A 22,715-nucleotide genomic window follows, 5' to 3' on the forward strand; every position below is an offset into this window, starting at 1 on the left:
GACCCCTTGCCTTGTATGTCTTAAACTGTAATATTTTTTGTTTCTTAAGCTAAAATTTGACATAAAGTTGAATATATAATAGTGCTTGACTACAGGATTCAGAACCAAAAACTTGAGGGTGTGTGTATGTATGTGTGTGTGCACATATACATGCTTGGTGCATATATACATGCTTCTGTATGTGAAAAGAATTGTCTTCTTTAAAAATGTTGGATTCATCTAATCATTTTAATTACTCCATAATTCTTGAGTGGCTGGCATTACAGATGAGAGAAGTGCTTCCCTGGAGTTCCAAGGCCCAGGGTACAATATATATCAAGCATTCACAGCTACCTAGTCCTCAGATTTTCAGATTGATGCCTTGCTTGCAGCTGGGATGAGCTTAGATCCTTCAGCTCTTAGTCCTATGTTTACAGCAGGCTAGCTTTTATTTCTGCGTGTGACCTTTTCTCCTTTATTCACGTACCCAATCACATTGCAACTGGATTGGCAAGGCTGCAGCACACTGCAGCTTTAACTTCCTTGCTCTCCTTATTTCCTTCCAGAAGAGCCTGGCCCCAAGTTACTAAAAAAAAAAAAAAAAAAAAAAAAAGTCATATGCATTGTTTGGCCCTTTTGCATTGTGAAGTGGGCTTCCTTCTAGACTGTTCCAGGAGGGCTCTACACTGTTCAAGAACCTCTAGCAAAAAGTACACTCTTGCCTGCAGTCTGAGGCTGGCCCACCATCACTTAACATCTTACGGCTCACATAGCCTCCAGACAGTGTTCAGGTCTCGCCCTTTCAATGAGTGCTTTCCCTAGTGCCTAATTTGTACCTGTGGCTGCAGCTTTGCTCATCCCTCTGTGCTTTCTGTAGGCAGCCACCCTCTCCTTAGCCCTTGAGATTAGATTTTTTTCACTGAACCCAACCAGTAGGTCTGTCTCTAACCCTCCTGAGATCTTTGCATTCTCTTTCCCCTCTCTCAGAGCCTGAGAATCAGGGCTTGGATCCCAGAGACCTTCCTACCAGGATACTGCTTCTGCAAGCTCAGAATAATGAATTTCAATTGATTTTGATAGTGAATCTACACACAAATTCACCGAAATGACAAATTTGTAGCCTCAAATGAACTCTTAAGGTTTGTCCCTGAGTCTTACTTAAAATTTAGGTGCAACTCAATTTTTATTTGAGACATACACTTGTGAAGAAGAGGTAGGAAATTACAAATTATTACAGTTAAATTGGGTTTCACAGGGAGACTGTGCATTTCAGAAATGTTTACCTTTTATAGAGATCCTAATTAGGGAGACCTTGCATCTGAGAAATGTTAGCCTCATAAAGGAATTTAAGAAACACTAATGAACAGTTTGCTTTTCTTCATCTATAGAAACAAAAGCCTACCAGTTACTGAAGAAGTCTACCCTTAAGGACAGTTCAAATCAAGCAGAAGAGAGATTTGAAAGTCAGTTTTCAAGTAAGTTGGGACAGATTCAGCACCTGAATCCTGTGGCTAGGGGCCGAGGGCAGCAGCCAGGATGATGCTTAGAGAAGCGTGGTTTTAGAGTTTGCTTTATAATGAGTATTACTGAGTCTTGAGTGAGCAAGAACTTTTCATCCTTAACAGACAAGCATTTGGAGGGGCCCTCTGGATACATGTGGCCCAGCATGGTAATAGCTCTCATAGACCCTATGATTCTATTTGGTGTTTCATGAAGGTATCTTTTCACCAACTCCTGCAGAAGATACTCCAAACTGCTCCTGACTACATCTCCTTATTTTGTAAGGACAGCTCTGTGCTGCATGTCCACTCTTGTGGGAGTGCTGGGAGATTCTCCGCTGTTATAATGAAAGGACTGTAGACTCTAAGAAAGCTAACACTTAGGCTTAAACATAGTTTCTTTAGTCTAGGGTTTTGTTTCAATTTTAATTTTCTTACATTCTTCCACTGTACATATGGTTTTCATTTTATTATATGTTCTTTTCATATATTCAATTTAATGCCCATTATAAAAGGAACATAATATAGAAGAAAGTATATATGATTTTTTAATTTTAGACTTACATGTTTTATGTGTGTACTTGTTCTTGCCAATGTGAATATGTACCATGTGCATGTGTGGTACTGATGGATGTCAGAAGAGAGTGTTGGAGTCTCTAGAACCATAGTTATAGTTGATTATGAACCACCATGGGGGTACTGGGAATTGAACCCCAGGTTTTCTGGAAGAACCAGTACTCTTTTTTTATTATTATTTTCTTTATTTTCATTTCAAATGCTATCCCGAAAGTTCCCTATACCCCCCACCCCCCCACCCCTGCTCCCCTACCCACCCACTCCCACTACTTGGCCCTGGCCTTCCCCTGTGCTGGGTCATATAAGGTTTACAAGACCAAGGGGCCTCTCTTCCCAATGATGGCCAATTAGGCCATCTTCTGCTACATATGCAGCTAGAGACACGAGCTCAGGGGGGTACTGGTTCGTTCATGTTGTTGCACCTACAGGGTTGCAGCCCCCTACAACACCTTGGGTACTTTCTCTAGCTCCTCCATTGGGGGCCCTATAGAACCAGTACTCTTAACCACCAACTGAGCCATCTTTCCAGCTCAGAGTAGCTTTAATTTTCTATGCTCACCATACTCTATTTCTCACATCAGAGTTGCACAGTGAGCTCTTATGATTCATATAATTCATAAACCATATTCAGGTTTCCGTTATCTCCAACACGCCTTCTTCTGACAGCAGCTGCTTTTCAAGGAGTGTGCTGTCTGTCTGTATTTAGAGAATCCATGACTTAGTAAGATCAGTGGCACTGTCGTTTATTTTGGTTGCATTAATGATTCAGTGTGCCACTTTAGGTTAAAGACCCAGCCCAGGTCTGGAAGTGAAAAGCTCCCAGGGAGAACCAGCCATTTTGGTGGCTATGATTTAGCTCCAAAAATGTAGAAATCATAGTCTCTTGAGGTATGAAGCAAGGCCTCTGTCCTGAAGGAGATCCAGTTTCTCTTGCTTCAGAAAGATCTTAGTGCGGGTCACATTTGGGACATACAGTCTGAATTGAGGCATTTTTCCACCCCCCTCATTTTATAAATGAGGTCTCAGGAGAGCAGGGTCCTGCTCAGAGCAGACCTGCTCAGCAGGCGTGTACAGCTGAGAAGGTGGCGCTGCAGGTGGTTTGGGCAAGTGTATTTTGGTTCTTTGGGGGTTTTTTGTTTTTGTTTTTGTTTTTCAAGATGGTGTTTCTCTCTGTAGCTCTGGCTGGTAGAACTCTCTTAGTAGACCAGGCTGGCCTTAAACTCAGAGATTCACCTGCCTCTGCCTCACAAGTGCTGAGATTAAAGTTGTATGCTAGATGGCAAGTGTATTTTGATTCCTAATTAACAGGTACAAAAGACAAGTAATTGGCATAAATTGTCATCTCTTGGTTATCTATAAAAATTATGCTACTATTAAATATATTAATAGCTTATTTCAAATAATATTTATTCTTTGAGCAGGTCATACACTTATACAATGCATTTTGATTATATTCTGTTAAAGTTTTCATACATGAAATGGCACTTGACAGGTTGTATGGATAAGCACAGGCAGGTTCAGTTCCCTCGGTCTACCTTAAAGGATCCCAGTAGTCTGATGTAGTATTGACAGGAGCTTCTGATGCTGTTGGCTGCTCTTAGCATTGACAGTGCCCTGCATTCACACTCCCTTGCCTTCTCACTTCTACTGTCCTGTAGTCCCCTGAGCTGCAGAGAGCAGATGACTATCTGACAGGGTGAAAGTAACTTGCCACCCCATCTCCTGTCGAAAACCAGAGTGGGGATCTCAGCCTCGCCTCTCACTCCTAAAGGAGCACTCCTGTCTCAGTCACTTTCTGAGTTATATGTTTTAGGCCTCTGTCTCCAGATCTGTTACTGAGAAAACCCACTTAAGTTCTGAGCCCTGCTTTTCATAACCCAAAGTCCTGTTGTATACAAGTGTGGAGACCCTGTTTGAGTTGAGCGTGCGCATGGCACTGAAAGAGTTATCCTGCCACAGAGATTATATGCAGGCAAACCATTCACAGGTTAGCAACTCAGCAAGCCTGTGGCCAAGCTGCCTGTGTACTCTCTGGGATCTGGGGTGACTGCCCATTAAAAACAGAAGTGCCTCAGAAATATCCAAGGCTGAGGACAGTGGAGACAGTCCAGCCTCCATCCCCAGGGAAAATAGTGTGTTGTGTATACACATCCTCAACACAGACTGAGAGAGTGGCCTTGATAGCTTTTAGTGGAAATTTATTCTTTGTGGGATAAGAAATAGGATTTAGCAAAGGGCTTAAGAGTAGATAGTGCAGGAGCCTGTCATCCCGGAGTGTCAGTTTATGTCTGAGACCTGGTTCGCTGTACCTGTTGTCTTGGTGAGCCATCTATCCCTGCCTGTGTCCTAAATCAACGTTGCTCTTATTTGTACATCCTGGCTGTTTAAAGTAGAGCTTGCTGAGGACTGAGCTTTAGGTTATGTGCTTGCCTAGCACATTTGAGGAGGTCTCAGGTTCAGTTCCAGACCACAGCAAGGGGCTGAGTGATTAAAGTAAGAAATAAAGCCGAGTGCCATGGGTAGTTATAGCTTTGTTTTTCATTTAATTTAATTTATTTTTAGTATTATTAAGAAAATTCCCTGTTTCTTTTCAGTGTTCTATGAGTATTTTGTCTCTGGGCCTAGAAGCCCCAAAACCTTCTGTGGCTTGAACAGGATCTTCCTCTTGAGTTTCCAAAATTTCTGGGAGGCTGTGTGGTGGCTAACTCTCACTCTCCTTGGCTGTGTTTGTCACAGGTCTGGATATTGGTGGCAGCATGTTCACAACAAAGACAGCCCACAAAATCGCCTCGGAAGCTAGTTTTTCATCTAGTGAAGGAAGTCTTTTGTCAAGGTAAAGTCGTGAAACCCTTTCTGAATAGCAGTAACAAGATGAGAAATGTCACTACGAAATGAGCTCAGCCCTGGCTGCATGTTATTTTGTGTGTGACTTGATGAAGGGTTATGGTTTGGGTTCTTTTTGTTGTTGTTGTTTATCTAAAATAACAGTCGAAACTTTAGTCTACCTTTGAAAATATTTGCACCAGAGCCAAGTATTGTTTTGCAGCTGTTGTTTCCTTGGTTTAAGACTCAATTGACACCTCAGTGAACCACAAATTAGCGTCTACAGCTGCTCGCAGTAGGACTGCTTAGAGACCACACAAAGGAGGCTGTCAGGAAAAGGGCAGGGAGAAGACATCAGGCCTTAAGAGAAATAAAGTGGCATGTTTCTTCTTTCTGAGACAATTGATAGAAGACCGACCGGCAATTGCTCTGTATTAGTTTTTATGTATGGATTCTTTTTTTTTTTTTTTTTTAAGCAAGTCTTCCAGTCACATTACTCACTCCTTTCTTATGTGTCCTTGCTTACTCCCCTTAAAGGACAGAATGTATCTTTTCACACTTGCTAAAATGTAACACTTTTTGCAAGTTTTGTGAGCTATAATAAGCCAGTTCTGTGCTGAATTTGCCATCAGCATCCAATAGTGATCATGCAGTGACTTCCAGTCACTTAGGAAGCATTCATAATGTGAAGCTAAACAATTGCCGGATGAAGCGCCTCCTCTTTTACTTTGGACTAAATACTATTTCAAACAGCCTTGCAGGTCTCCTTTGCAGTAGCATTGCTCATTAAAAAGTGTCCTCTAGATGACTGCATTACCTTTGGATTTACTGCTTGACCCTGCTAAAAATGGTAAAACATGACCTTTACATCGCTTCTGCTGTGTGTAATGTCCAAATAACAAAATGATCGGATTCAGAAATGTCATATTAAAAGGAAATAAAAATGGAAAAAAAATCTGTTCATTTGTATTTTACAGAAGCATGACAGTATTTTAGTATTTAGTATTTGGATGGGTTAACTTTCTCAAAACTTGATGAGTGTCCAAAATGCTTTCTTATTTATAAGAAATTACCTGAAATACCGGGTTTTTGTTTGTATTTTTGAGAAAGTAAGAACTTACTGGGTTTGGGAGAGTGTTGAATACTATATCGTTGGGTTATACAATAAATTCAAGTTGTGTGTCTTTTAAGATAATTTTTAAAGGTCAGTAAATTCTTCAGATAGTTTCCAGTTTTAATGTTACCATTTGGCTTAAAAATGTATCCCTTTAGTTTTTAAGACTGTCAGAAGTATTTGTCCCCAATATGTCTTAAAGACATTAAAACAAGTCCCCATCACACACACTGAGACAGGGTTTCTCTGTGTAAGCCCTGACTGTCCTGGAACTCAGTCTGTAGACCAGGCTGGCCTCAAATTCACAGAGATCCGGATTAAAGGCAAGCACCACTAGTACCTAGCATTAAGACAAGTTCTTTATGTAGGTGCTTTGAGAAGTTCTTAAAAACACTTAGAAAATAATTGGATCAAATAGGACATTTTCTCAGCCTGGTCATTTATACCTGGCCCCAGTTCGAGAGAGGAAAATTAGACTTTGTTTTACTACAAATTAAACTATGGAGCCTCTTATTATATTTCTGTATGAAATTAATTTTCAAATCATAAGTAATCTCACTGGGCCCCTTTAAGAAAAAGAAACCCACTAAAAGGTCTTCCAGTAACCTCAGTTCTGGACACTTGATAGTAATCTATCATGAAAGGCTTTGAATGGTGAGTGTGGCTTGATGTGCTGTTCTGCACAGTTTGGTTCTTGTGCTGGGTCTCTTATTGTTAATACCCCACCCTGGGCTTTGGAGAGCTCAGGTTTTGCTGTTTGTGCCTGGCTTTGCTGAAATTTCTTAGAGGCTTACATTTAAGGATCCCACTTACTGCAGTCACTCCTTGTGCTTTATTGCTTTTACAAGTGGTCTCGAAACCCAGTACTTGAGAATAAACATAACAGTGCTGTGCTGCTGTAGCACTTTTAAAAATTCTTCTTTGCTCTGTTTTGTTAGTGAGCTGATGAGCAATCTCCAAAAAAAAAAAAAGACCCTGTTGGACCTTAAAAAAAAAAAAATGGCTTCCTCTGATGTCCTAGAGACAATAATTATGATGTGCTAGTTAAGCCCAAACTACAGCTGAGGGATTTTACTTTAAAGCAGGGGCTTGGGCGCAAAAATGCATTTATAGCTCTTTGTCTGCACCTCATTATGTGTGGGCCTGATTCATTAAGTAATTGGTTTGCAGTTGTTTACATGAGTATTAAGGCCTTCTTTTCAGCCGCCTTTGAGAGATACATTGTGCAAATGTTGCCTGTGATGAATGCAGAATGAGGGCCAGAGGGTCCCTCCTATTGGCTAAACAGTGCACTCTGTTGAAAAGCCAGAGAAAGGGATTGGGTGCTGCTTTGCATAGCAATGACTTTCTTAATAAGCGTTACAGATTAATACACACAAGCTATAAAAGATGCAAAGAGATACTCTTAGCACATTTATACATGCTTATTTCATTGTGACGGTGGCGGCGTCCCCGCGCTTTTAGATTCCGTTTTGCAGAGGCTTCAGTGTATGAGCCGTAATAGAATCCGATGTTTATTGTATTATAAATCACGGGCAAGTAGGCCGATCGGCAACAGTTTATTATTAAAGATTCTTTCAGTGTAAATCTTTTTCTACCATTGTATTTGCTTCAGTAAAATCATTTTGTGGTTGAGTGGGGATGAAAGGCATGATGTACGAAGGAGTGAGTCCTAATAGGAAGCTGTTCTCCGAGTAAAGACCACTTGTTCCCTTTTGTTCCGGGGTGCATGCCAGAGCTTCCTCTCCTCTGCAAACATTGTCTCTCTTTACCTTCCCCAGGAAGCAGCTTCACTCTCCAGGATCCATTTATTCAATGGAGAGTGTATCTTCACAACTCCCTTGTAAGTTCAGCTTACCGGTTCCCTTGTAACTTCAGCCTTCTGGCTGAATCAAGATAAGATTTTTGCTGAAAGAAAAGAGTGTGTGCTTGCAGCATAATTGCCTGGGGGAAAGGTACTAAAAGTCACCAGGCCACCCGCACCCCTTAACAGGGCCACCGTGGGTGGCATTCCTTGCCAGTCCTGCAGCCATGGGATCGGCCAGCGGAGGGCGCCAGCATGCAGCTGATGATCAGATGGTGGCTGCAGCTTTTCTTTCTTGTCTGGTCATTTGTTATTTTCCCTGGAGTGGTATAAAGATACTTAGATACTAGTTGTCCATTAAAGTAAAAACGAAAAATTTCTGGCAGTCCTTCATGTACCTTTATAAAGTGCACACCTCCATCTCCAGCTTAGGAAATCTGCATTGACCTTACAGTTAAGACAAATCACTTTATTTGACGGGAAGAAGTAAACTAGTTGGCCCAAGGACAGCAAAAATTACAGCATGTGCTGCAGGAGCTCCAACTGGCCATCAGGGGGCGCTCAGACTTTATCAATTTAAACAACCTCAGACTTTGACGACCTTTAAAACTTAAGATTGGTATTTGTGGAGATTTGTTGGTATGGTTATTATTTATACTTTCATTTCTTTCTGGATTACTTTTTCTCCTACATTTTCCCAGAAAAAAATGTCTATTTTTTGATGGAAAGAAAATCCAGCCAAAGATGCTATTTGAAAAATTTTAATACTGATTACAAATCCAGAAATTTCTGTGGTTCACAAGCCTAGATAATACATCTTCTCATGGGTGGACTTGCCTCTGCTTTTGTACGTGTGTGTGTGTGTGTGTGTGTGTGTGTGTGTGTGTGTGTAGGCCAGAGATTAATGCTGGATGTTTTTCTTGATAGCTCTATACCTTATTTTTCAACACACATTCTCTCAGTGCACTTGAAGCTCATCCATTTGCCTAGAAGCAGCCACTGAGTTCCAAGAAGCTGCCTGATTCCATCCCACCCTGACCCCAGCTCTAGAGTTACAGACACACATCCAGTTTTGACATGGGCACTGGGGATCCAAACTCGGGTCTTCATGTTTCACAGTAGGCATGTACTGACTGAACCATATCACTGGCCCTCCAGTCTTATAATTAGGTCCTAGAACAGGACGATGCGTCCCACTGAGGGCCATTTCTTAATTGTCCTCAACGTCACAAGTTGTATTCTTGGCAGGATCCTCAGAGTTAATTGCCAAATTCAAGTGGACCCCAAATCCAGTAACTCAGATGTGTTTGTTAGTGGGATGTGGATTTCCCCCCTGTGTAGGGGACGGAATGGCAGTCAGTATGTTGCTAACATTACCATAGTCCCCAGGTCTTCTAGTCTCCGGATTTGTCCACCTTTCAGGACCAGAAGTGAGTGCCAAGCCCCATCCCAACTCTTCTGCTGTTGCTGGTCTTTAGGAGGCATATTGCATGCACCCCTCCAGATAGAACAGCCACATTCTAGTGCTCTTGCTGGCCTGCTGTGTAGACTTAAAGGGTGTCCTTCATGGTACCAGGTCAGATGCCATGCCCTAATGCAACATGCTATTCCATGCCTTTCTGTTGTTTGGCTGGGATATACCTAGCCAAATGCTTCCTGGGCAGAGGGTGGCTGTGCCATAAGCCATTCTAGTGGCCCCATGGCATTTCTGTCACCACCTAGGTAGGTATAGGAGCTTGTTTCCCCTCCCCATGTGAGCTTCTCATTGGTCTGGCAGGTTTATCAGCAGAGCTGGGAAACTAACTGCTGGACTTTCTGAGAGAGTGCTCAGCAGTTCACTCAAGCCTTCTTCGTGATGCAAGCCACTTGCAAAGTGCCTCACCTCTGTCTGGATCACCTTCCTGGCCTGCGGGGCAGTATGTATTCTCTCTAGTTATCTACAAGTGGTGTGTGTAGGAGAGGTGTATGCATTTTCAAATGGAAATCTTAGCTCACTTCAAATTAGATTGCCTTCCCAAACTGTTCCAGTGCCATCTGCAGTCACAGTTGCAGGAACAGGAAGGAGGTGGGCATGCTTACAGGAAGCCTCGGTGGGTCTTTCCTGGCTCTGTCCTGTGTGCTGAGGGGACTTGTCTTGGTCTTGACCTTCATGAGGGTGTGGAGGCTCTTGGCACATTTCAGGGACCTGAAACAGCATTCCCAGCTGTGCCTTCCTTCTGGTGCCCTTGTCTTCAGTGAGGAGTACTTTTGAAGGTAGAGCTGGAGTGTGTTCTACGTTTTTTGTTTGTTTGTTTTTCTTACAAAGTGCCAAATTCCCTATGGTGTTTTCATTTACACTTAGTGTGCTGGTTAGTTTTTGTCAACTTGATACAAACTAGAGTCATTTGGAAGAAGAAACCTCAATTGAAAAACACCTACATCAGATTGGCCTGTGAGGCATTTTCTTGATTGATGATTAATATGGGAGGGCCCAACCCAACGCATTGTAAGCAGTGCTGAGCCTGGTCCCAGGGTGTAAAAGAAAGCAGGCTGAGGAAGCCTGGGAGAGCAGGCCTGTCAGAAATGTAACTGGTAAGAAGTGTTTCTCTCCATGGCCTCTTCCACAGTTCCTGCCTCCAGGTTTCTGTCTTAAGTTTATTTTTAGGCCCCGAAATCTTATAGCTGTAGCTATTGATCTAGGTGTCTGTTCATTACCATGTTGTTCTTGTTACCATAGCTCTGTAAGATACCTTGGTATTGGGTATGATGATGCCTCTAACCCCCCACCCCCACCCCCAGGACTGTTTTGGCTATCAGAAGTCTCTTGTGCTTTCAAATGAATTTTAAGATTGATTTTTCTATTTCCATAGAAAACAACATGAGAATTTTGATAAGGATTGCACTGAAAATGTGGATTTTGGCAAAATAGCAATTTTCATAATATTGATCCCACTGATCCATAAGCATAGAAACTTTTTCCATCTTCTGATATCTTCTTCAATTTCTCTAAAGTATTTTAAAGTTTTCATTAGAAAGGTCTTTAACTTCCTTGGCTAGGTTTATTCCAAGGTTATATATGGTTGGAGGGCAATTGTGAATGGGATTACTTCCCCTATTTCTCAATATGTTTGTTAATGATATATAGGAGGGGCTACTGGTTTTTATAAGTTAACTTTGTATCCTGCCACTTTGCTGAAAGTGCTTATCAGTTGTAAGAGTTTTCTGGTGGAGTTTGTAGGGTCCCTTTCTAATAGGCTCTGCAAGCACAGAGAATTTGACTTTTCACTTCCTGTTGGGTTCTCTGGTGTTTGTGCTCTAGCTTAGACCCTCAGTGCATTATTCAGTAGAAGTGGAGAAAGAAGACTGCTTTGTCTTTCTTTTGGTTCCACTGGATCTGCTTTAACGTCTCCCTGTAACAATGCTGGCTGTAGGCTGTGAGTGGTTTTGTTTTTGTTTTGATGTCTTACTGAATTTGGTTTGCAAGCGTGTGTAGTGAACTTTTGCGCCTATGACCAGGGAGATTGGTCTGTCATTTGTCTTGTTGTTGTACCTTTATTGACACAGGAAAATACTGGCATTACAGAAAGAATTTGGAAATGTTCTTTCCTGTTTTATGGAATAGTTTAAGAAACATTGGTAGTAGTTCTCCTTTGAAAGTCTGGTAAAATTCATTCACCAGTGAATCCATCTAGGCCTGGCCTAGTAAATCAGACCTTTTTAAATGCATTTATTATATTTGTGTTTGATGTTTGCTTGCATATATGTGTGTACCACATGTGTGCCTGTGGTCTTCAGAGGTCAGAAGAGGGTGCTGGGTCCCCTGGAAGTAGAATTATCCATGTTTGTGAGTGCCATGCAAGTGCTGAGAGCCATACCCTAGTCCTCTGCAAGAGCAACATGTGCTCTCATAACTGATGAACAATCCCTCCCACTCCTCTGGGATTTTGTTTTGTTGTTGTTGTTGTTGTTTTGTTTTGTTTTTTAAATCAGTCTCACTGTTACTGAGCCACTGGCTTAGTCACTGTTCTATTGCTATGATGAGACACAGAGACCAAGGCAAGTCCTATAAAAGGAAGCATTTACTTGTGTGCTTAATCAATTAATCATGGTAGAAAGCACGGTGCCAGGCAGGCTTTGTGCTGGAAAAGTAACTGAGAGCCATACCCCGATCTGAAAGCAGAGCAAGAGATACCAGACCTGGCATGGGCTTTTGATATCTTAAAGCCCACTCCCAGAGACACACTCCTTCCAACAAGGCCTCACCTCCTAATCCTTCTAATCCTTTCAAACCATTCAACTTCCTGGTGACTAAACATTCCAACATATGAGTCTGTGCTGGCCATTCTTATTTAAACCACCACCTTCCACTCCCAGACCCTATAGCCTTGTAGCTATATAATAATGCAAAAATGTATTCAGTTCAATTTCAAAAATCCCTGTAGTCTATAACAGTCCTAGAACTGCTTAAAGGTCTCTATGGAGACTCGTGGCAATCTCTTAACTGTAATTCCTATAAAATCAAAGAAAAAAAAAAAAAGCAGATCACATACTTCTAACATACGATGGCACAAAAAATACTTTACCATTTCAAAAGAATGGAAAGAGCATGGTGAGAAAATACTGGACCAAAGCAAGAACAAAACCCAGCAGGAAAAACTCCAAATCCTGCATCTCCGAGTGTGATGTCCAAGCATTCGTCAGCTCTCCAACTCCTTGCAGGTTTGTTGACTGCAACACATTTCTTTCTTTTAATCTGGTCCCACACCAATCTGCAGCTCTCATTGGCAGGGATCCCACAAATCTGGCATCTCCAACACAATCTAGGCTTCACCTTCATAGCCTCATGCAGTGGCCTCACTCAGTCCCCATGCAGGGACAACCCTGACACATGCAACTTTCCTTAGCTAAGGAGGGGATTCCACAGCCCTTTTTTGTATCCTTGACTAAGCCAGAACCACATGGCCAAAGCTGCCAAGTTCTGCTTGTTGTGGCTGGAACTTGGCTCCCTCTTTCAATAACAGTGCACCAACTTCCTGTTGTGGATGGGTCCCTTCCAGACTTTAGAGTTTCTTTTTATGAGTTGGGAGCTCAGTAAACCATATCTTGCCCTGAGGGCACCACTCCTTCATTCCGTTTAGCGGCAGGCTTTTCTTTAGATGGTTCAGCTCCTGGAGGTCAGGAGTTGGCTCCAGCACCCTCTTTTCTCCTTTTCTCCTCACACTGTACATTTGTATTTCTCCTTGCCCCACTTGCTCCTTTTCATTGGAGATCTGCATAAGAGTGACCCCTAATGACCACAACCGCATGCCATAGTCAATTCTAGGCTGTCTCGAAATTTCTGCCAACACTATTAGTTTTGGTAGGCCACCTGTATCTAGACATGCATCTGTTTCTTTTAGACTTTCCAACTTGGTGTTGTAGTTTGTTTGGATAAACACCATGACCAAAAGCAACTTAGGGAGGAAAGAATGTATTTGATTAGACATCCCAGGCCACAGTCTGTTACTTAAGGAAATCAGAACTGAAGCAGAGGCCATGGAGGAATGGAGCTCAGAGACCTTCCATGGCTTGCCCTGCTTTCTCACCCAATCTACTGGGAGCACCCGTCCAGGGGTGGCACCACCCACAGGAGGCTGGGCCCTTCCACAGCAGTCAGTCCTTAGTGACGATGCACCGCAGACTTGCCTACAGGCTCTTGAACTCACCACCTGTTTTCACACCCACTCACTAGTCTCTGCAGCTCCTGGTGTTAGACTTCTGAGGCAGCAGAAAGAGGCAGAAGGCAGAAAGAGACCAGAGTCTGACTTTCAACAGAACTGTGTTTATTGGCATACACAGCAAGGGAACTTGAGGGGCCTGAGAGCAGGGAGGCTGCAGCCCTTTATACAAGTGAGGGGCTTGGGAAGGAGGGGAGTGTTGCAGCCATAGGGGCTGTAGGTGTTCAGTAGGTGTTCATAGTCTCTTTCCAGAAACTGCCTCTAGCAGGTCAGATTGTTTTGGGGGTCAGGCTATCCCTGCAAACCTTCCTTTCTGGATTGACCAATAGTGGCTGATGGAGGTCATCTGTAATCTAGTGGGAATCCTCTAAGCGTCTCACTACCATGAGTTACTCTATCTCCTGGTCTCTGAGTCACTGTACGCTTACAGTTTCATTGCTTCAGGTTTTGACCTGACTTCTATAGCTTGCATGCTTCTTAGCTGCAGGAGTTCTCCAGCCTCCTGCATTTTTGACATCTTACAGTGTTGAGGGTTTATAAAATTCAGGTGGTAATAGGAAGTGCTAGATGAGTTTTTGCCTGTGTGGATCCTTAGAAGGCCACGTTGCTTCCGCCTTCTCTCCTGCCTTAGCATTGCAGTTTACACCTTACTTAATGAGACCATCTGCTTCTCCATTACAGTAATGCCAGGGCTGCTCTCTCTGAATCCTCAACAGTGCAACAAACAACAAAATAACAACAAAACTGTGGTCTTTGTTATTCCTTTGTGAACTAATTCCCAGGAAATCTCTTCTCTTCCTGGAAGGTGCCTGGAATTTTGTTCCCTGCTGTCCCAGCTCAAAATGTGACTCATGTCTTCCACACCGTTCTATTTATGTTCTTTTGTAGAGAATGATTAAATGAGCAAACGAACTCAAACTAGATGCCATGCCCACCACTGGAGGAAGGCAGCCAGAGCCGTTTTCCACCTCTCAGAGTCTGACATGTCACCTTCAGTGCCCCTACCTATTGGGCTACTTAGAAAGAAAATGTGTATTAATCCTGTCTCCTCTCAGTCCAGCCCAAACCTTAGTTTTCCTTTGCTCTGTGCCTGACTTGTCATCTCTACTTGGAATTCATACCTGCATGCCACAATGACCAGGGACTTTTGTTCATCCAGATGTGTTAAAAATGCCATGGCACTGCTTGCTAAAGTCCACCTCATACAGGCTGTCATGTGGGATCATCTGTAAACTTACCAGAACACTAGAAGGAAGGCATTGCTGATCTATTTTATAGGCAACCAGACTGGTGCTCAGAGACCAATGGAACTGGCCCAGGGTACATGGTAAACAGAGTTAGGTATTGGACACTCTATGCTGTTATGTCCCAGCTCTGTGAAAGGCTCTGTAAATGACATTCAGGAGGGATTCTGTACTATGAGCTGAGTGTTTTTTATACTTCTACCTTTTGCTTGTTTGTCTATCCTTCTTTGAAACAAGATTTCTCCATGTAGCCCCGGCTGTCCTAGAACTCACTATGTAGACCAGGCTGGTCTTGAACTCAAGAGATCTGCCTGATTCTGCCTTCCTCCAGTGCTGGGATTAACTACTCTGCCTGGCAGCTTTTATACTTCTAAATGGTTGTAAAACTAACCCAAAGAAAAGTTCTGTTTTATGACATGTGAAAGAACGTGAAATTCAAGTGCCATTGTCCCTATATGTAGTTTCACGGAGGTACAACCATATCAATTCATTTGCATACAGCTGTGGTCACAGGCCTGAGTAATTATGAAAGGCTAAGTGGCCCACAGAGCCTGAACTTTTTACTAACTAGTAACTTACAAGTAATTTACTAGTAAATTCCTTGGCCCTCCTCTGCCTTACAAGGCAGATGTATTGCTTCACACACATGTGGAGATTAGGCAGTCTGATTCCAAGCACTTTGATGGAGTGATAGGCTGATTGTATAGCCTGGAACTTCAAACCTAATTTCTTACTCTGAAAGGGGAAATTCACTTATACTTTGCTCTATATGACTAACAAGCTGACTCTGTCCAATACTCCAAGGAAAATCCTTCCTCTGTGTCTGTCGTTTTTCTTTGCATATTTGGTGAGACACATACATGGAAGAAGTGTTGACCCTAAGACCTAAGAATTGTACATAATAAATGTTGACCTTGAATTACAGTGTCACATCCATTTTAGACATGGGTTTCTACAGAAAACCATTGTTTCTAAGACACCAGGTAGAGTGAAAAGCACTTGAGAGCACCCTCACCTTTCTCAGTGATGAACTATGGCTTATGTAGTTATGAAGTAGGTTTCTTGTAAGAAGTCTAATAAAACTGACAATTAAGAACCACTGTACAACTAATTCACATTTCACTGATATTGTTTCCTGCTCATAATGGTTTAAATGATTCAAAGCCACACAGCATAACCACAGAGCAAACAGAAAAGGTAAGTTCAAGTTGCCTCATAGAGACATGACATGCCTAGAATACCTTGTGCAAAGCAAGAGGGTTCCAGCATGCTCTGTGGGTCACCTCCCCACGGTGGGCCCTGACCTTGATGCTGGCTCAGTTCACTCCCTCTTGATGAGTGATTACAAGAACTCACTTGCATGGAGGGCACTCACAAAAGGCATATGGCCACGTTCGAAGCACTGTGTTAGGCATTTTCTTTCTTCTTTTCCTCTTCTGGATATTTCACCCTGGATTGGCAGAGAAGACAACTCAAACAACCTGACTCTGAACTTACATGCTAATCAGAAACACACCTGGTCACATTCTGTATCATTGAATATTGATCGAGAGCCTTTTAGTAGGGCCCTGTGCTTAGTAAAGTTCATTTATCCATTTCACCCCAGGCACCTGCTAATAGTTAAGTAATGGGTTGTCCAGATGAACTGGAACACATATGGTCTCTGCCTGCAGCCCGGAGGGTAAAGAGTAGCCTATCAGTTAGCAGAGGGAACAGATGGAAAACAGCAACTTTATTGAGGACTACAGTGGGTGGGGCATGGGGGATGCTGAACTAGGAAGCCCAGCATTGTTTGGGAGCCCACCTTGGGAAGCACCAATTAGCATTTAGATCTTTCTCACAAAAACAATGGGGAAGGTATGAAAGAGTTTTCATCAGAAAATGTAAGGCTTCTGTATCCAGCATCTCATTCTTGCTACCAGTGGAAGGTGGATAACAGAGGGACAGACTAGATGTGGTGTCACCAGTGAAGCCATTGCAAGCATCCATGTTGGAGTTTCTCAGTGTGCCTGCCAATGTGATAAACGTACTTAAGGAATTGCTAAGGAGGCCAAGTTGACTATGTTTGGCAAGGAATATTGGGGGACCAGAAAGTTGGGGATACCACATGCTGAGATATGAGAGAAAGGACTGCCCTGGTAGGGTGGAGACCACACAAGAAGGATGGTGAGTTTGACTACAAGTTGCTTTGGAAGAAGGCAAAGGGGGGGGGGGGGCTACCAGATGTACACTGGACTTGTTTCTGGAACTCAAAGTAGGAACTCTAGAACTCACCAAAGCTGTAGGGACCTGGCCTGGGCCTGCTTGTCCCTGTCTTTTTGCTCTTGCATCAAGACATTCAGCTGTTACGTCCCGATCCTCAGTCCAGGCCTACAGTGTCTTCTTTCTTAACTAGAAGCACCTTGCCTTCTGGGGACCCTGCAGCTCTCAGCCCTCTCTTTGCCCTCTCAATCCCAGCTGACAGCAGGTTTGACCTTCTTCCTGTGCGTCTCCTTATGCGGACCACAGCTGTATGAAGACTACCTGTCTCCCAGCATTTTAATAATCTGCCTCTGCCTTCCGGCACCCAGTCCAGCTACCTAGCACACGGGTAGTGGAAGTAGGTAAATAGTATCCCAGGCCACGTGGGTTCAATGTGTGTGTACATAATTTAGATAAAAAAGATTCTTTGAGGCTCACTTTGTTGATGCCCGCTCCAGTGGTAGCTTGACTATTGCCTATCTGTTGGCCCCTTTCAGATGGTCACAGGGGTGTTGTGCTGTTTGTAGAGAATGACCATGGGCGCTACTGCTGGACCCTGGTCAGCAGCAGGTACCAAGTGCCAAGGGAGTATGGCAGGGCACAGTAGAGCATGGAAAATGGACCCTCAGGAGAGCCTGGTTTACTGTGATGAGTGTATTAGAGGGCATATGCATAAGCTGGAGGTTGACAAGACTTGGACGGGGGGGGGGGCATGAATTTGCAAGGTTTCCCTCTCAAGATGAGCAGTGTCCTAGCCATGAGAGGGCAGTGATCTGTTTAGAAAAGTAAGTTCTCCCCTAATGTTTCCATTGACCACTTATCTCTCAGCATGAGACTTGGAGAATTTAGGTATACTACAAAATGTAAGTGATTCTCCAGAAGGGCTCTTTTAAACCCTCTAAATTGCACAAAGCCCTGAAAAGGCACACTGAGAAATTCTACTCGGAAGAGCCAGTCTTGCCCTCTTACATTCAGCAGAGGAGGCTAGGTACCAAAAGCTATAGACTCTAGCATCTGTGTAATGGATATGAGGAAAGCTAAAGTTGGGTGCCTGAAACACTTGGCTGTTTCCTACAATGTGTTTGGGGTGCCTGCCTTTGTTAAACTGTTAGCATTGTTGCTGATTTGACGGAGTTACTTTTAACTTCCTCTTCAACACCTAGAATTCTCTTCAGGTTTTTCCACTTTGAGTTTGCTCGAAAGCACTGACACTTAGTATACAGTGTTTTCCAGAGGACTGTTGAACGGACACCACCCCCTGCCTACTGCGGTCATGATGGCCCTCCAGCAGAGCCCACAGTACGCCAGGCTCCCCCAGGGCAGGGGCTGCCGAGAGGAGAACACTGGAGGCTGATGAGGCCATGGAAGGCCAGTGCTTCCTCAGCAGATGCCTCTAGCCACCTGGGGCCTTGACACTTTTATGCTCTTCAAGCCTAGGAAGGACATATAAAACCTCTCCTTAAACACCACCGCTTCTTCCCCAACAGCTCCCTGTAAAAACTCTCAGACCAGCTGTCAATTTTCACTTTCTTATCTTATAGGCACGAAAGCAAAAGGGACCCAGTGACCACCATAAAGTCAAATGGTAAGAAATAGACACTAATTTTCATTTCTCATCTTGACCAAAAGAGTTGTGTTGGCTATTTGTCTTCTGTGTCCTTGTGTGAGGACTCTGCCATGTCCTGTCAGCCTAGGGACAGCCCGCATAGCTGCCCGTGAACAGGACCTTCAGTGAAAGGACCGTGAAGGTGCAGGCTGTTTGGCACTGACTGTCAGAATCGGTGCACTCTGCCTACTGAACATAGTGAAGAATATTGCATGAAGTATGTAAATTTGTACAGGTGACACAGTGTTGGTAGACTGCTCAGTTCTCTGACCAAATATTTGCTTTGCTGTTTTGAAAAATCCTACATACGAATGTAAAAGTTAATAAGCCATGTTCTTTTCTCTTCCAGCCTTCTGGGGGGAGTCTGATGACAGTAACTCTGAAATTGAAGCTGCTCTACGTCCTAGAGACCATGACATGCCTGATGATTTTGATGATTTTTATGACACATGAGCTGTTGCATGCTTAGAAATAAAGTCTTTAAAACAAAGTGTCACTGTGATTAGGTGTAATTCTCAACATAAACATATCCTTCTAAGTTGGCTAGTTGTGACAGGGAAAAACATACTGTCATTCAAGTGAGATTCCATGATAGAAATGTGAACAAGGCCTGAGAAGTAGCTCAGTAGTACACTTGCCTAGCATGAGGGGGTTGGGGTGTTGATCCCTAGCACCAGGGTGCCCTGTGAGGAGCCAGTGTGATGCACATGGCAGCAGCAGGATGGTGAGTTCCAGGCCATCCTGAGCTATTTAGCCAGACCCTGTCAGCCCAACACTTGGGCGGTAGAACAGGAGAACCAGTGCCAGGCCAGTGTCAACTACATAAGACCCTCTGGTAAGTTGAGTGAGAATGGCTCCTATAGGCATATATATTTGAGTGCTCAGTCACGAGTTGGTGGAACTGTTTGGGAAAGGTTGAGAGGTGTGGTCTTGTGGGAGGAGGTGTGTCACTCCCCGTGTGATTTGAGGGTTCAGAAGCCCATGCCTTTCCCAGTTAGCTTGGTCTCTTTCTCTGTTTCATGGTTGTTATCTTAACAGGTAAGATTTCAGCTACTGCTCCAGTACCGTGCCTGCTGGTTGGCTGCCATGCTGCCAGACATGATGGTCATAAACTCTATTACACTTTGGAACCACAAGCGCCAAATTAAATGCTTTCTTTTATAAGTTGCTTCAATCTTGATGTTTTGTCACAGCAGTAGAAAAGTAACTGAGGAAGACCCTATCACATAGGATTTGACTAGACATCATTCCAAAGATGTGTTGGGCCAGTAAGGACACTAGAAAGCTACTAGTCTGTGGGGAAATGCAAGTCAGAATCACAGATAACACAATTGTCTAAAGAGACAATACAAGTGTTTGTGCAGATGTGAAGAAATCACACAGGATGCTGGTAGGGTTGGATAGGATATGATACAGCAGTTTGGAAAACAGCCCTCAAAGGGTTAAACACAGACTTGCCTTGCCGTTTAACCATTCCACTCCAGGAGAAATATCTGCGCCAAAATGTGTTTTAAAATGTTTATGAAAGTGTTATTGATAGCAACAAAAATGGAGTCCAGAGAGGGCCAAGGCTGTACCTTGTCCTGACAGACAAACTTGGTCATGTCTAAGAGACTTCCCTGGGTGATACTGGTTTTGAAGACATGAATGGGTCATGGAGAGCAGCTGAGATTTGACACCGGGGGAATATGGGAGAGGCTACTGGGGAAGTTGCAGTAGAAGCTCCAGGGTGAGAAGTTGAGGCTTACTACCATGTGGCAAGGTCTAGATCTCTGAAGAGAGCCCAGAAGCTAGTAGTAACGGTGCAGTGCAGCCCAGTTGGAGCAGGAGACCCCAGCGTTTTGGAGATGCCAGCATGCTGAGATAATGACCAAGCACAGCAGCAGCTGTGGAGTAGAGCTGGCTTAAACAAATGGGATAAGCTGTGGGCGCTGCGGAGGGCAGAGCTGGCGACTACAACTGTACTCCGTGGGGAGTACGAGCTTTACACTGCTGGACTTGTGTTGCTTTAATTGGGTTAACTGCTCTTGTTATTCCCTCCTGGAATAAGAAGGTTTCTTACTTATTTTTAATTTTACAGGAGCCCACAGTTGAGACTTAGTACTTTTCAAGAGACTTTGGAGTTGTCGAGAGAGTTTGGAATTTTAAAGAGACTTTGGATGTTTTAGAGAGACTGCATGTCAAAAGAGATTTAGATGCTCTAAAGAGACAACTTTTAAAGTATTTGATTTTAAAAAATAAAAAAGACTGGTGCAGGGATTGCCTCAGGAAGCAAGCCAGTAAGCAGCATCACCTCATGGTCTCTGCTTCAGTTCCTGTCGTGACTTCCCTTGATGATGGACTGGGATGTGGAAGAGTAAGACAAACAACCCATACCCTGCTTATCAGGGATTTATATTAGGATTCATAATAGTAACAAAACTAGAGTTATGAAGTAGCAAGGAAATGATTTTGTGGCTGAGGTGACCACCTAACGAACTGTGTTAAAGGGTCACAGTATTAGGATGGTTGAGAACCGTTTCTCTAGTGCTACTGTCCCTCCCATACAGTTGTCACCAGCCATGAGTAACTTTTGCCTACCTGAAATGTGATTACTCAACACTGAGAAATGGATAACATTCATTTAAATCCATACTTATATAAGAAATAATTAAGAAAGTTAATTTTATATTGGATCTATATTAAAATGATTGTGTTGGCTATATTGGATTAAAACATCACATTTTTAAGGGCCAGAAAATGCTGGGTTGGGGTGGTGCATACCTTTAATCTCAGCACTTAAAAGGAAAAAGCAGGTAGATTTCTGAGTCTGAGACCAGCTTTGTCTACAGAGAAAGTTCTAGGACAATCAGGGCTACACAAAGAAACCCTGACTCAAAAGTACAATAAAACTGGGCAGTGGTGGCTGTACTCGGGAGGCAGAGGCAGGTGGATTTCTGTGTTTGAGGACAGCCTGGTCTACAGAGTGAGTTCCAGGACAGCCAGGGCTACACAGCAAACCAAATAAATAAATAAATAAATAAATAAATGAATAAATAAGGTCTACACAGAGAAACCCTGTCTCAGAAAACCAATAAAATAAAATAAAATAAAATAAAGGGGGCAGTGAGATAGCTCAGTGGGCAAAGACTCTTGATACCAAGACAGATGACCTGAGTTTGATATATGTGGTGAACTGAACCATATCTCAAAAGTTGACCTCTGACCTCTACACGTGCACATGTGCAGTAATTCCCCGCCACACAAAACACACATTCACACACACACATCATTTTAAGCTTACTACTTTGTTTTTCTCCCGTTTTCTTGTTACATATTCTAAGGCAGTTCTTGGAAGGTATTAAACGGCATGTGACTTGGTCTTACAATTCTATTATTATCCTACTGTCTTACAGTTTTATTATTCTTCTACTGGCCAAAGCCACTTACTATAGAGAGCTCTCAAAAGAAACAGTCAACAATTTAGCTAGTGTTGATTGAAATAGCAGAAACTGGGGAATAAGAAAATGATAAGAATTGCTTGTTGCCAGAGGAATTATTAAGCCTCATCTCTGGAGGCTGGGGAGTTGGATCAGTTGGTAAGAGTATTTCCTGCACAAGCATGAGGATCTGAGCTTGGATCCCAGTACCCACATAAAAGACCAAGTGTGGTGACATGCACAGGGCTATGGGGGGATGGAAACAGGAGGATTGCTCGGACTTGTTCCAGGTTCAAGTTGAGATACCCCATCTCAAGGGAATATGTACAGTGACAGTGATGGAGCAAGACATCTGACATTGGTAGCTTCTGCATCTGTGCATAGGCCTGTACACACTCCCACACATTTGCACATACCGCGTGCATGTGCATCATACATGTACACATGAAATTAGTTAAAAAGAAACACATTGCTGAATATTTTATACAATTAGTAACATATATGACACAATGGAAGGACACCTGATTTCATGCACTGTGGGTAACACTGTGGAACACTGACATCAGCCACTCAGAATCAGAAATGACTGAGAGGAGGTAGCTTCTACATGTCAAGGAATTTGGGGAATCCTTAGCTGATTTAGTTGTCCTGGGTTTTCTCTTTCTCTCTCTCTCTCTCTCTCTCTCTCTCTCTCTCTCTCTCTCTCTCTCTCTC

The 22,715-nt window shown here is 43.2% G+C and overlaps 1 protein-coding gene across 2 annotated transcripts in view; it reads left to right on the forward strand.

The window, feature by feature from the left end:
• Kiz (kizuna centrosomal protein) overlaps window positions 1-19,072 on the forward strand; it is a 112,409-nt gene extending 93,337 nt beyond the window's left edge. Inside the window, exons 11-14 of one of the 2 annotated variants that reach the window (XM_021193577.2) lie at window positions 1,368-1,454; window positions 4,791-4,887; window positions 18,518-18,561; window positions 18,932-19,072. In XM_021193577.2, the coding sequence (XP_021049236.1) occupies window positions 1,368-1,454; window positions 4,791-4,887; window positions 18,518-18,561; window positions 18,932-19,035 (332 nt within the window). In that variant the 3' untranslated portion in view covers window positions 19,036-19,072. The remainder of the gene's footprint in view (window positions 1-1,367; window positions 1,455-4,790; window positions 4,888-18,517; window positions 18,562-18,931) is intronic. The other variant, XM_029536817.1, reaches the window with a different exon arrangement.
• Window positions 19,073-22,715: the final 3,643 nt, after the last annotated feature.

This window comes from Mus pahari, chromosome 3, assembly GCF_900095145.1.
Source record: "Mus pahari chromosome 3, PAHARI_EIJ_v1.1, whole genome shotgun sequence".
Taxonomy (NCBI): Eukaryota; Metazoa; Chordata; class Mammalia; order Rodentia; family Muridae; genus Mus; species Mus pahari.